Consider the following 15,946-nt stretch of genomic DNA (forward strand, 5'->3'; position numbering starts at 1 on the left):
TCCAAATGAAATAAGCAAATTTGGGCTTGGTTTAAACTTTGAAGAGACTTCTTGAGATTGAAGACAAAAGAGAAAGAATGGATTGAGCTTTAACTTGAGGCCTTATGCAGATCAATTTGCATGCATTGCAAGGTTCTGCGTGAAAGTAAAATGGCAACTTGTGATTGTAGGGTCAAAAAGTATCTATCATCTCTCCAAAGTTCCTGTCAGATAATGGTTTGTCCATTTTACCGCACTGCAACTTCTTTGTTAGCGCAAAATGGATAACTCATTTAAAACTGCTGTTTGTCTCAGTTAAATACGAGCAACTTATTAAAATAAGTGACGGGCAAACTACTTGGAAAATGGAGCAACCTAAGCTACCAGTTACTCTAATTTAATGGTTTGCAAAAATGAAATGGTGCATACTGGTATCCCTTTGGATAAAGCTGACAAGCTATCATTGCTGCTATCTGCTTGCTGTACGATAGGATGTTTTCACAAACGTGTTTCTGAGGACACATTTGGCTTCAGAGAAAACCAAATGTGTTCATTTTTGAGTTGCAGCATAGCTGTCAAGTAGAGGTAGAAGCAGAGCTTGATGCTATCTGTACAGAAGGCAAAATTCAAAATTCAAAGCCTAAGTAAAGAACGGTCTGTTGAAATAATCAAACTTTCTAATTTTATAACTATAAAATACATTTTGACTTTACTCAAAAAGACCCTGCACCATTAACAAACAAAGCATGGTGTAATTATGCCTGTGCTATATGCTGGGGCAATGTACTGAAGGTTGCTATGATCATACCACCAAGGTGGAGTTTTTATTTTAGAAATGGATCTTTCCTTTTTATTCAAAGCTGTAGTTAAAAACAGCCCTCGGTATGCTCTGCTTCTCTATAGGCAAACAGACAGGCACCATTGTATCTTTGCTGTAAATAAAAATATCGTTTGTGCCTACTTCCTCACTATTAATACACAAATTGGTCTGCATGGACAAATATGCAGGGCTACTTGCCTGCAGACAAATTTGTTATTGATGGTAATGAAGTAAGAACAAAATAGGTTTCTATTTTAAGGAATGAAGCAATAAAATCTAAACACAGCTGACTGTTAAAGGAACAGAAGGTATTTAATTAACGGTAAGCCTATGCACACAGAGATAATTTGTGTTAGGAAACTGACAGTTTCTGTATTAATAATTATTTATATACAATGACATTGATACACCTCATCATTCTAATATATTTTAATAGTACTGTCAGTTCACAAATAGGTTTTTTGTCTAAACATAACATCTTGTTGAGACTTTTAATTCAGTTGAAATGCTAAGTTTTAATTGCATTTGTGTACGGTTTGTGAACAGTTGTACTGTGGGTTGCAACAATGTTTTAGCCCTCAGTTGGTTATTCCTGGCACGTGGAAAGGGAATACCAGGTGTGTTGTGGAAAGAAAGAGGCAAGGTATTTATCAAGTGCTGAGCCAAGTGCACCCGTCGAACCAAAAAAGCACAGGACCAGCGCAGGCTAACTGATTAATTACATGTGGGGACACTAATTGTATACAAGTATTAATCAATTAATTCAATCCATTACCACAACCACCCTCATAGTTCAAAAGCTGTCTGAGAGGAAATAGATTGAAAAAGGCCCCTTGCAGAGTTCAAAAGGTGTGTGTGTGTGTGTGTGTGTATGATTAATGGCCATTTGTGAGACCTTCAGAAACAAACAAACAAAAAAAATTATAGTGTCACAGCCTTAAGGTTGAAGGACTATGTTTCCTGTAGGGTTGCTACCGAAGAATTCTAAGGTCTCCTCTTCTGGCGATTGGGTATTTCACCCACTGTACACATGCAAGCTGTGTGTCAGTTTAAACAGCGGCTCAGGTCCTAATCCTAACAGTGATGTGGGATTCCCTGGCGGGGAGGGGGGGGAGGGGGGGGCTGGCCGGCCTCAGGATGTGCTGCTTCCCCAATGTCCACTAAGCTACCAATGCTAAAACAAATGTGAAATGTGCAACCATTTACAACCACATTGTATCAATAAATACACAGGCCATTTCAATTTTTTGTTTACATGTCTTTTGTTTTGTGATTTCTCCTCTAGATGGCTTAAATCAGCTTGAAAAAAGCCCTTAGGTGGCCTGCCTACAACATTTCAATGCAGGAAAAACCTGTTATCTTTCTAGCAAGAGTGAGAAGGCATATGGGTTACTAAGTCTTCTTTGGATTTTTTTTTTTGGTTACTACTTCTCTTGTCAATCGCAGCTATTTAAAATGGCAAAATAAATAAATAAAAAATGACCCTTTGATGGTTCTACATTGCCGGTAAAGTTAAAGACTGTGAAGGCAACATTGTCCTACAGTACCTGTAGAGGAAAGCATAGCTCAGTGAAGCTTGCACCAGTGTAGCCAGTACTTTTATTCCAGTGATAAGATGTGGCAGGTCCTGCAATCCTTGGTTGGAATTCAGTCCAATAAATTCATAAGACCAATGGTATATGGTGAATATGATATTTGCATTGCATCATGCCAAAAGAAAGGAGAAACCACCTTTCCCATACAAATATCAAAAGACTTCTGTTTCTGTGTTGAATTGTCTCTCCTTGTAACCATGTATAATGTGTATATACAATTACCCGCGCGTATGCACACGCACGCACACACACACACACACACACACCTCAAATACAACATGGAAATGGGAGTAAATAAGGGCCATTGTTGCCATGCATTCTCAAAATAATGGCTATCACTATAGCTCGAGGGGTGCTCAAAGCTCAGAGAGAATATTCTGCTGATGGTAGGTGGCAAAGATTTGGGATTTGTTTTTGCATTTCTCATTTTGCAAGTTTTAGACTGTAATGCATTACTTTATGCCCCACTGTTCATAGTCTGTTGTTGGATGTGATCTCTTACGAGACTGCATTCAGAAGGAAGTGACATAGATGTTTCCGGAATGCTCAGAATACATGTGTATTCAGAAGGCTTATTCTATATTGCATTTTCTAGAACCATTTTTAGTTATCTGTGTTAGTGATTTTATAGTGACTATTATTTGTTTTATACTAATCATGTTCATTTAAAACATAGATAACAGTGATGATTTCAATGATTCCACTAACATTTTTTAAATCACATTTTCTGAGCAATACAATGGCTTATGCAAAACATTTCATTAAGCGCCACAGAATTCTAACAAAAGAAAATCACTTTAGAGAAGCCAGATTAAGCATGTGCTATGCCTGTTTTTATATTTATAGATAATGATTTACAGTAATGCTCTCAATTTCATCTGCTGCTGCTGTGTTTTTTTTAAGTTGGCCCCGAATCAGAGGCCGCATCCTGACTGCAGGATTGCGGAGATGCGATACGCATCGACGGCGTCGGCGTCGTTATTCGATTAGCACCGATTACCCTGAACGGGTACGCAGAAGCGTCCCTTACATCACAGCAGCGGGTTCATACTAGCGCCGATGGACACACCAAGCTTCAGTATTAACGGCAGGGCCCGAAAGTCGAGGGCCGCAGTGCTGGCAGCCACGGTAATGGAGGCAAGCTCCGGAGGCTGATATGACTGATCAACTGATCCTGTCTGCGAGAGGGTTGCCTGGATTTAGAGCACAGCTATCAAACTACTTACAGAACTAGCGCATCCACAATATTATTTTCTGCTGCAGTGAAGCGGGTGAAAACGATTTGTAGCTAATATTTATTCATGTCTTTTAAATTATTCCACCGAGAACGGCTTCAGATGAAAAATATCCTCGGGTCAATATATGGATTGTTTTTTTGTTTTTTTTGCTTTAGGTATTTTAAAGTCTTGTCCAGCATTTAAACGACATCTATCTGAGATAGAGAATTAGTCCTGAGGCCAGATTAAATTATTTATATGTTACGCGTTCGGTTGATTTGCATGCTGTAATATAGATTTGTTTGCCAACCTTATTTGCTGTATTATTTCAAATGAATTGATTTAATTAAAAAATTAAAATGGATAAAATGAACGGATCATTTGCTTATCATTTACCATACCAAATGAGCTACTCTTTTTCCGGAAATAATCTTAACAACCGTTATCATTTTGCCATCACACACATCTCTGGTAAGGTTGAAATACTTAGTTAAATGTTGACAAATGACTGAATCTCTCCTGTCTTGCAGGTGAACACTGAATGGGGTTTGCGTCCTTTCTCTGTAAACACCACGGCCAACGTCTGTTCGAGGCATACACCATTCTGAAGGAGACCACTGCACAGTGATGGATCTGAACAGATGGGCATACCTCAAGGATGTTATCGCCATTCTGTTCTGACTGGGAACTCTGGAGACAGAAGCAGGAACCAATCCAAATGATTTAATCTGGTCCTCGAGAAGCTTGCGCAACCAGCGCCAGAAGCTTCAGTCCCGTTATACCCTTACTAATAAAGAAGACAAGTATCTGAACACAGAGGCGGGGAAAAAAAAACATTCTTTCCTTACCTTGACAATAAATAAGGATACAAGTTAAATTGAAAGAATCATGATGCAGAAGGATCTGATGGTTCACATAGAGGGTACACTGGACACACGATTTAAGGTTCTAAGTCCAAATGTTCCACGACTCAACTGACTGTGGATATGGTTCACGCGCTCATTTTTTTCTCTTCTTGGTTGAATCTCAGATGGCTCAGATAATCCAGTAGGCTGCCACTTTCACCGCTGCTGTCGTTGGAGAGTGTGACCTAACAGTGGTCCTGTTTTGAGGAATTCACGCTTGTGTTATGCTCTTCAAAAATGGGGAGGCTACTGCAATTGAAAACGAGATCGCTCCGCGTTCGCCACGTCGCCGCAGAGTTCGGCCTTACTTCGATGGCCCTGTCTGGGAGAAAGGCCGCAGGTCTCTGTTCTCTTTCGTGGCCCCCAATTCCCAGCCACGCCCGCTGTCATTCACCGTAGGTGAGCTGCATTATGCCAGTTCCCCCATGTCCGGCTGATTTTGAACTCCAAAGTGGAAGAAGGATCCCTCTTCCTTTCATTTGTTTTGCGATTGTGGATCCACTTGTGGATTTTTCAAAGCTGTTTACTCCAGATTAAATAATTATATAAATTATTTTGGCAAACATGACAGTATAAACATTCAAATATACCTATGTCATTTCTGAGAAGTCCCAACCTGGATTGAAATGGAAATATATCTGCATTGATTTGGAAACTAATTCATTGATGATCTAAAGTTAGTATAATGTTGGAAACCGCTTTTGGGAGAGAATCATAGGTTGGAAACCTCAGAAGGTCATCGGTTCACCTCTGGCCTTGGGGTTGGATGTGAGTTTGGGCTACCGGCTGAAGAGCCCGAGCCACCTTTCGCACCCCGATTCGTTTTCTCCAGCCCATGTTGGACAGCGAGGGATCTCTGTAATGGCTCCTTCGGGGACAGCGGGGACCTCGTTGCTGCTGCTAGCTTTGGGAATCTTACGGTGCTGCCACTGCGAGGGGTCGGTGGCAGCGAGGACTAGCGATGCAGGCAAAGGGAACGCCAAGGACGAGGGTTTAATGTCCCACGAACGAGTCAAGAGGGGGTGGGTGTGGAACCAGTTTTTTGTGGTGGAAGAATACACCGGCACCGAACCTCTTTACGTTGGAAAGGTAAGCCTTTTTTTTTTAACTTTTGGTCTTTATATTCCTGAAGTCCTTATTCCTTGCTGTGTTGAAATTTGGGTTGCCATTCTGTGATCACAGGGGGGAGACGCTACAGGATTTATCTTCCAAAATCACAACTTTTTCAGAAGTTTCCAGAATAACAACTTTTGAAAGATGTAGTAGTAAAAGATGAAAGAATGTAGAAAAATTTAACTTTCTAATGTATTGATTTTTACAAATACAATAGCACTGGATGTCACTAATGATGTACCTGTGCTTTGTTTCTTTGTGTCAGTCATAGCTTTTAAAACTATCAAATGTATTTATTAAAAAAATAATGCTTGATAATCTATCCCCATTACTCAAAGTAAGCCATCTATTGAATTCCATTTTAAAAAATGGCAGTGCCTTTGTACTTACCCACAGAAAATGTTTTAAAATACTAAACCGCAGCAGACTTTGGAGCATTGCATCTAGCAGTCAACTGACCACATTTTAATTATATGGCTCACATTGAATGCAGTGACAGGTTTCTCAGCTTTATTTTTTTCATTCGGATTTTCTCAGAAAAGTTTATTGGCTGCAAAAAGTACAGCATAACATACAGACAAGACTGTGTCTCCAGAGGCTACTGAAGGGCCAGACCGAGAGTGTTATTCAATATTTATTTTTTTGCTTTGGTTATCTTATTCCATTGCCATTTTTCTTTGGAGAGGTCGAAGGCAAGGTTTCACAGATTGCAGGCCACTTGAAATTGTTGGATGGTTCATCATTGACTTTATTTTTATTTTTTTTATATTTATATGAATCTCCTTCAAAAGCCAGTTCAGATCATGAATACGATATCTTATGAATAAGCTATGTATTTAAATGAGCCTGTCCTCCTTTCAGTCTCCGCTGTCCTTTGGTGAATGCAGAGCAGTAAGTAGCCACCTGTCGTGGCACCCTGTGTACTTCTTGTGCAGACACATTAACACTAGAAATGCCAGAAGCCATGCCATCGAGCATTTAGACGTTAACAGTAAAATTACCGCGACAACGTAAAAAATGCAGTGCCCTCCTTCTTCCCTAAAATAACAGTGTTTTTAGAATTTTAAAAAATTCACAGTTTGTGCCATTTTCTTCACCGAAAAACCCCGCCAGACAATAGACAGCAGGTGTTTGTTCCCAGATGTGAATGTGTTGCTCTCACCTCCGGCACGCTATTCAGCAGCTGAATGATAGATGCTTTGATGTTAAATGCTTGATCAAGCACTATAGAAACTAATTTTGCACATATTAACTCTACAAATGCAGTGTCGGCAGTTGAAGTCAGAATAGGGCTAAAGACAACAGCGTGATGTGCAGTCGATTTGTGTGGTCCTTTGTCACACAAACCGCAGAACCTGTGTTCTCTGTAAATTTGATGAGTTAGAGGTGAGAGGCAGTGCGTGTGTAAAACCACACTCTGAATAGCAGAAGCAGGGGAAGGGAGAACCACACTGAATTTTTGCACTTTGTATTTCTTTAACCACTTTTCCCATTTTGTGTTTTGGCTTGTTTTGCTCATTTTGGTGCTTTTCTCAGTATGCTTACGATATGCCTTGATACGTTCTTCCCTTAGTCTATATAACAAAACCACCATATTTTAGAAATAAAAATGTTGAAATTCACTCAAATATGCCCTTTAATTAAAGAAAATAGATTTGCAATGTATGGTTTCATAATCTTTATGAAATTAGGTTGCTATGAGTGTGGGAACTGATGCTGCAATGCTGCACGCTGCCACTGGGCATCAGCCTGGGTGGCAACAGGATGTAAAAAACATGCCTTTTTTAGTGTTAAGCAGAGTTGAGCTTGGCTACACTTGGTTACATGGGTGTCCAAAAAAAACTTAAAGGAGAAGAAAAAACTAAAAATCACGACAAGAAGTGGTGTTGGTAAGGCAGTAGGGGGCAGTCTTCCCTCTGGACCAAATGAAACCCATTGCCCTAGTATATTGTGTGCTGTTCATGGCGCCATCCTTAGGATGAGAGGTTAAACTGCAGTCCTTACTCATTGTTTCTCTCGGGTTCCACGGCGGTTTTCTCATTGTGGTGTCCTGGTCGAATTTCTACAAAGAAGCTGGCTCTCTGTTTGTCTTCAAACACAATCCCCCCCCCCCCCCCCCCCCCCCTTACATTTTACTGGCCATGCAGTCCCTTTCATTCCCTGTACACAAGGAATCCCTGTGATGTCACTATAAGAAATGCATGGACCCCGTACCTGGTGTTTGCTTAGTGTGAACCTTGCAGTAACATAATGCAAGTCCCATTCTTTCAGGTTTTTCCAGACAAAGCCACTTCCATTTTACCATGGTTACCTGAGTATAAACACAGATTATTCTTCAGCTCGCTTCAGCTGTCCATGTTTCCCCTACAGACTGAAAACACAAACAGATGTATCATTATGTTAGCTTAAATGTCATGGGGTTTAAGATATAATGCAATAGAATTGTATAGAATTTATATAGTGGGGTTACCGAATCATATGTGCTTTTAAAAGGCAGCAATCCTCTCTGACCTTGGCCAATGAAATACAGCCCTGTTTTTTTTTTCTTAGAAAAGCAGGGCTCCCTCCCCAGTACTGCATTAGCCCCTCCCTCCCCAGTACTGTATTAGCCCCTCCCTCCCCATTTCTGTATTAGCCCCTCCCTCCCCAGTGCTGTATTAGCCCCTCCCTCCCCATTTCTGTATTAGCCCCTCCCTCCCCAGTGCTGTATTAGCCCCTCCCTCCCCAGTACTGCATTAGCCCCTCCCTCCCCAGTACTGCATTAGCCCTTCCCTCCCCAGTACTGCATTAGCCCCTCCCTCCCCAGTACTGCATTAGCCCTTCCCTCCCCAGTACTGCATTAGCCCCTCCCTCCCCAGTACTGCATTAGCCCTTCCCTCCCCAGTACTGCATTAGCCCCTCCCTCCCCATTTCTGTATTAGCCCCTCCCTCCCCAGTGCTGCATTAGCCCCTCCCTCCCCAGTACTGCATTAGCCCCTCCCTCCCCAGTACTGTATTAGCCCCTCCCTCCCCAGTACTGCATTAGCCCCTCCCTCCCCAGTACTGTATTAGCCCCTCCCTCCCCAGTACTGCATTAGCCCCTCCCTCCTCAGTACTGTATTAGCCCCTCCCTCCCCAGTACTGCATTAGCCCCTCCCTCCCCAGTACTGTATTAGCCCCTCCCTCCTCAGTACTGTATTAGCCCCTCCCTCCCCAGTACTGTATTAGCCCCTGCCTCCCCAGTACTGTATTAGCCCCTCCCTCCTCAGTACTGTATTAGCCCCACCCTCCCCAGTGCTGTATTAGCCCCTCCCTCCTCAGTGCTGTATTAGCCCCTCCCTCCCCAGTACTGCGTTAGCTCCTACCTCCCCAGCCCTACATTAGCCCCAGTACTGTATTAGACCCTTCGTCCCCAGTACTGCATTAGCCTCAGCAGCAGGCCCAGACGCAGGACCGCAGCCAACAGGAGAAGTATTCATGCATTTTGAAGTGATTCATTATTGGAGCGTGCAGGAGGGGTTAGAGAGGAGCCCGCGTATAAATGGGAAGGCATGGAGGAAGAGAGATGATTTTATTAATAACATTACGCAGAGTTATTGCACTCTCTGAAGCCAGGGCACGAGCCAAGGCTATTAATACTGGAGGCAACTGTGGCCGGACTTCTCCGCTGCTGAAGGCAGCTTTAATTAGGACAATATAGAATTAAATACAAGCACCGGCCCTTTTATCAGGAGCAGCAGCTATTTAGAATAACTTTTTTCAAGCTCAGCAAAGATGCCAAGACTGTCCTGCCCATTAATCCCCTAATGAAATATGTCCCCCCCCCCACCCCACCCCCCCCCTTTCTTCTCGATGGCCTCACACACACACAATGCAGTAAACCGCCATCTCTGCCCGACACTTTTAGATAATGAATTTCCACGCCCCGCGACCATCCGTTCACCTGCCCTAACCTTTCTGTCTTAATGTACTGCACCATGACAAAGCATGTTCCAGACAGCGTTATCGTGTGCGTGCGTGCGAATGTGTGCGCGTGTATGTTTGTGTTGCGCGTGTGGACATATGCGTGAGCATGTGCATAAAATGTATGTGTGTGAGGAATTGTGAGTAGACTGAAAGGGGGGGTGGGAAGGGGGGAGGGTTGCAGCCACTAGGGACTGGGGGAGGGGGTGGGGGAGGGTGTAGCGGTTTTGGACGGGGGGGGGGGGTGGGGGCTATCATGGGTTTTTGGACGTGTGGATTTTTATTTATAAACAAATTTAAATTTTAAATTTTTATTTAAATACATGATTCACGAATAGTTCCCGGAACGTAGGCAATCTAAAGGTGAGAGTCCTGGCAGGTTCCGGCACAAATGAAGCACTGACTTTGTGTTGCGATATTGTTTTCATTCTCATTCCGCATTGCATTTGTTGGTGGTGATTTGCATATCTCTGTTTTCGCTTTCTCTCTGCTGTTTTCCCCTGCCTGTTCACCCGTGATGTCACTCTTCTGTGGACAACACAATGCTGACTCCTTCTAACGAGGACGCGTCATCGGTTTTTGGAGTTAATAGTAGGTAGCGAACAAACATTTTGAAAGGGCCCTGAACTGGCATTTCCTGGTAACCATTGGCAACGGGGGAAAGGTTGAGTCAGAATAACAAAGTGAGCCCATTCATTTAAAGTATCCCTCGAGTCTGGGGAAGGAACACAGTCTTATGAAATCCAGTGAATGATGTTTTCCTTTGCTTCACCAATCATATGGCATGCTCTATGGCTTTATACAAACTTTAGCTGTGTGACTCTTTGATTTGTGTTATGGTTCTAGTTGGCATAAATATTAAATTAACTTACAGTAGATTTAGTATTTTAATGATGTTTCACATACACTTGCTGGTCTGGAAATGTTGTTGGCCAGATCATGCACTGTTGCTCATGTAACCCAGGGGGACGCACATATGTCTTGGGTTGTTTCTACACCTGCATCGCTTGCTAAAAGGGCTATTAGTTCCATTTTATGTTTTCATTTAGTCTGGTCGGTTGCACGCTGCAGATTCAAGCGCGCCAATTTGCAAATAAATCGATTTCTGTGTACACGTGGGCGTTCGTTGATTGGTCAGACCTTTGGCAGGGGATTCAAGGTCTCAATCACACATTCCCTTACAGAAAAAAAAATATGGACTATTGAATGCACTGTGTTGCTATTTTGTAGTTTTTAATCAGCTGTTATTAACAGCAGCTAGTACTGATAGAACACCAGCAATATGAGCCTCTGTCCATAATAATATAGCAGTATAGCACTGATGTGCTGCTACGCTAACTGCTAATCAAGAAAGCAAGCTCTGATGTTGTGTGTGCTCAGAATCATGACCCTGGATTTGCTCCAAAGACGATCAGTCAGCTAAATCTCCTCTGTTTATCACCCACAATAGGCGCTAAAAGCCAAGAACGGGCCGGGGTGCCATTGTAATTCTAATACGCTAATCAATTCAATTAATTTAATTAAGTTTTAATGTGCCATTGTTCGCCGGTTCTATCGAATCTCCTCTCGGTCAACTTCTGACATTAAACATTCCGAAATATATCTGTATTTTTTTAACTGGTCCCTTACGTAATCATCAGCCCATATTTCTGCCGGGCACTTGATCGCCTCTTCGCTCCAAGTACGCCCTCGGGCGCGGCTCGGTGCTCGAGTTTGTCACAGATAAAATGGAGCTTTGTATGTTTTTTCTTCAGTTAACAATATTCACCTTACCCACGCTTCATAGCCTACATTTCCCGTAATTGGTCGGGATAACATTTTTGATCCTGACCCCTGTAGAACTGTGTTCCCATCAGCGATGAACTGCACCAGGGTGCACTTGGAAGAAGACAGAGACCACCATTTAAAAAAAAAAAGTTTGATTGATCCGCACCAAATGGGGTAGATATGAAAGCATCCTTGCCAAGGTCCCTCCAGATAAGGGAGTGTCTACAAAGTGACCTACAGTAATGTCATTATTCCACAGTAAATTTTTCAGTGCTAAATCAACTCTTATAAAGTCCGTATGGTCCCTATTGGACTGTTAGAGTTCAATTAACGCTGGACATTTTACTGTGTAGAAAGAGTGCAGGCAGCAAGGACAAACCAGCTATCCAAGACAAACGGTTAGAAATGAAGTAGCCCGTTATCTGAATACCATTCAGTGCAAAGGTAATTCAGTTAATTTCACAAAATACAACTGGACGTCTTTGATGAATTTCAGTGGCAATCAAACAAGCTTCTATTTCTATGCCTTGACTACGTGTAGTTGATTCAGAGACATCTGAAACAGCACTAAAGCAAGAGGGTACCAAAGAATCTTGCTTTATTTCATATCTTGCATAGCTTTCATTCATTATCGTGGTTTCCTTTTTAGACAGTCTTCATAACTGGGGAATGTGTTGGACAGTCTTTATTTGCTCCTTCATTTCAAAAGGCCCGCTTGCTGAAGGCAGCATTCGGAAATTCCTCTCTGTAGCTGCTGCTCCGCCCACAGAACTACATTCCAGTTAGTTTGTCAAACTGTCAGCGCAACGGGACAATGTAAGAGGTACTCAGTTAAGAATTCAGCTATTTTCCCTATTCATGCCAGACCAATGACAAGGTTCAAAAATGAAAAATGAAACAGCAGTTAAAGTAGGTACTGCACATGCAACACAGCGTCAAAACGAATAGAGATTAATCTGCACTGTTCTTCATTCATGAGTGCTTGCACAACAAAACAGGCAAGATCAATGAATGTATATTAGACACAGCTCACAAACACAGTAAGTTACTACACAAGCACATGGAACATACAGTATGTTGGGGGCTGAGTTTTTTCAGAGACTTTCCTTGCTGAAAATGACTGTCAGTTCAAACTTTAGTAAGGTTTTGTTTGCAAATAATTACCACTGTTATGACAGAAAGGTATTTTCTGAAGCCTGCAAAATTACCATCCCGGTGTACCAGATGTTATTATCACAAAGAGATGATATATGGATTCTATTTTAAACCACTTATTGCAAGAGAGTATTCTTACCTGTTTTGGTGTGTTATTAAAAAGTAAGCACACACTGTCTACTGTTTGTATGACACATCTTTGGGGCCAAAACCCAACTTTGTATTGGGTCTGTGACCTTTGAAAGGCTCTGGGTCTTTAATGTGGTGTCTTGGAGCCATCTTTATGCGCAATAAGAACCAGGTTTAACATTATATAAGCATAGAGCCAGGCCCAAATATTATCACTATGAAATGTGTAGAAAACAGTAGTCATGAAACACTACTGAAGACTGCTCAAGGGTTGTGAAGAGAGGGTGCACAAAGTATTGAAAATAGGGAGGTAATTTTGACATGACTTTTTGGAAAAGAAAATTATTAGTTGTTAAATACTCATTTTTTTTCTCTGAACAATTGTATGAGTGTACAAGAATATAATTTTCCGATTTTGAGCATAAAATATAACGAAATTCCCCTGTTTATATTATACAGCCTTTTCTGACCATCTTTATCAAGAGAATCTTTGTACCTGACATATATATATATATGTGTGTGTGTGTGTGTGTGTGTGTGTGTAAAAATGTAAAGCACCGTATCGATTACAACTTCACGCGGTGCTGCCTGTACTGGCCATCTGTGGGAGCCCTATTGACCTGAGGTCACTGGTGTGTGATAAGACATGGTCTGAAAAACAATATGGTATAGCCCCTGCTGGGCTGCTCTCCACAGATGACACTGTTACGGTGTGTTCAGGTTCAATACAATAGCAGTTTGTTTACCTGGTTGGGGGAAGGGGGCGGGGGGGGGGGGGGGGCATGGGCGGGTAACGACAGACACAGAGAAATGGAGGGAGGGAGGGAGGGAGGGAGAGAGAGGGAGAGAGAGAGAGAGAGAGAATGCAACCAGATGCCAAAGCACAGATACAGGATTATGAAGGAGAGAAGGGTAAAATGAGCTTACCGAGCTGTGAACAGAACACTCAGATGTACCATGACAAACAACAAAAAGCCATTATGAGTGGAGGAGGAAAAGGGATGTATTTGGTGATATAAATGGCAGGAGAGATTTTGTATGTCCTGGAGTAATTTTCTGTAGTTAAACCTCAAGAAAATGGAATGCTTTCTTATGCTCTCAGAAACAACAGCTGCTATGTCCAGAGCCGTAGACTTAGGGCTATTACTGTATGCCTCCCCACTCTCGGAAATTGCATGTTAGTTCTGACCCTAGCCGTTACGCTAAAGGTAGCCTGTATATTGTGACAGGTACACCTGCAGCGCGCTCACCTACAACCTTCAAAACACAGTTCTCCGAGCTCTGCGACGAAGAGCCGAAGCAGTGAGATTTAGCCCAGCTAATGGGAGGTTTTGCTCCCGGAGCAACATCAAAGACTTAGCGGATCTACTCATTAGAGGAGTTCTGCTATTGTCCCGCGGTACTGTACATAATAAAGTACTTTATGGCTGTCTGCACCTGTTTAATGCATGTGAGTTTCTACTTTGAAGCCGTGTCCTTATAAAAATTCTTCTAATTTCACGTGTCCTTCGGAAAAGTCAGGCGTGCCCGCAGTCCTGGCTGCCATTTTGGCTCTTTGTTAGTCAGCTGAACTTTAAGATGTAGGCAGGACCCCCTTGACCCCCAGGAGCCCCAGGAGCCTGTCCCGGCATGTGCCAATGTGTGTGGGGGGGGGGGGGGGGTGGGGGAGGGGGGGATTTACAACACACCGCACGCCTGGCTGAATGGCATGCTGTTTCGGCTTAATTCATCCTCTCTAAAACTGTTGCTTTTTTATTTATTTATTTTTATCTAATTAATCACACTGGATCACCCCAGCTGCTCACATTCCTGGTTGTTTTCCTTTTGTATTGGAGAGCAGAAAATTATCTAAACATTTACTCATTTACTTGAGAAATATCAAACTGAACTTTTTATCCTTACACCAATAATACATGTATATTGTATAAATCCATTACTTAATGTTGGGAAGGATTATTTCTGTTTCAGAAGTCACATATTCGTATCAGCATTGCGTGAAGTAGGTTATGATGAGTGCTCATAGCATGTTTTCAACATGAGGAGTCATGAGATGTGTGGGTTAACTGGCTGCCGATGGAGCACGTTTAGGTAAAAAAGAAATCCTGCACAGGAGCGTGGGTTCGAGAGAGTCAATCGGCCTCACTTCTAGCGTACGAGGCGGCGAAAGGAAGAGGCAGCCTGTGACACTGTTGCGCAGAGAGTCACCACCCCAACCCCCCCCCCCCCGATACAGCACCTCCTGTTCTCTCGTATGTTAAGAGAGCTCCCAGAGGTGCGTTCATGTGTGTGTGGCAGAGGAGGAAGAGGTGGGGGATGGGGAGTGGGGGGGGGGGGGGGGGGGGATTGGGATGGGCAGGAGGAGGAGGGGAGGAGGAGGAGGAAGATGGGCAGGGGGAGGAAGCGGGGGGGAGGAGGAGGAGGGGCAGTGGAAGGGGAAGGGGAAGGAGAAGGGGGGGCAGTGGGAGGGGGAGGTGGAGGGTCAGGGGGAGGATGAGTAGGGGGAGGGGGAGGATGGGGAGGGGCAGGGGGAGTGGGAGAGGAAGGGGGGGTGGGAGGCTACGGCGCTGTTCTCCAGGTTGGAGTGTTCATAACAAGAGGCTTGACAGATGCCGTGCTCCTGCTCCCCTGGGCCTCGTGCGTCAGCGAGTGCCATTTTCGCACGTGAAGAGAGCATGCCTCACGCCGAGGCGAAGCTCGGCTCTGCGGGGGCTAGCGTGCTCTCGGTCACTGACAACATGCTCCCCACACACACACCTGCCGCACACACCTGCAAGACAGCCGAAGGGGCATGTCATCACGGCGCCTTGCTGTCCTGCTTCTTGCCAATTGCTGATGAGCATCTTCTGGGCCTTTCCGGATGGTTCCCCTTTGATTGCTGAACTTTTGCCGGTGGTAGCCTTTCGCCACAGAGTGGCCAATCAGACAGCCGAGTGATCTTAGGCCAAATTTACCAACACAATAAAATAACTGAAGGTACATTGATCACTGGGAAACGTGGCTTGTGTTGTGAAATATCAAAGGCAGCTGACATCAGTTTTTTTTTTTCTTTTGTGGAGGTTCAAAAGGTGAGGTTATTGCTCGCCTGCGGTGCTCACACTTCTCATCTGTGGCCACTGAGATTGTGCCGTATTAACTAGTTGGAGGAAGCTCTCGTGGATTCTGTTCACGCTCAAGGAGTCTAAGGACAGTCTGGGCGAAGTGATATAGCTCTGTTTTACCTGACTTCTTGAATGCAGGAAATATGTCTTCCTGATTTATGCGTATCAATATCTACCAAGAAGAGACAAATCTCAGTAAGCCACAGAACAGAAGAACTCCTTAATA

General features: G+C 43.4%; 1 protein-coding gene across 2 annotated transcripts in view; it reads left to right on the plus strand.

Annotated features, from left to right (window-relative positions):
* Positions 1-15,946, plus strand: part of LOC118210663 (cadherin-22-like) — a 247,014-nt gene that overhangs the window by 113,207 nt on the left and 117,861 nt on the right. For both annotated transcript variants that reach the window (XM_035387024.1, XM_035387023.1), the window contains exon 3: positions 4,142-5,605. In XM_035387024.1, coding sequence (XP_035242915.1) covers positions 5,378-5,605 — 228 coding nt within the window. In that variant the 5' untranslated portion in view covers positions 4,142-5,377. The remainder of the gene's footprint in view (positions 1-4,141; positions 5,606-15,946) is intronic.

This window comes from Anguilla anguilla, chromosome 13 (assembly GCF_013347855.1).
Source record: "Anguilla anguilla isolate fAngAng1 chromosome 13, fAngAng1.pri, whole genome shotgun sequence".
NCBI lineage: Eukaryota > Metazoa > Chordata > Actinopteri > Anguilliformes > Anguillidae > Anguilla > Anguilla anguilla.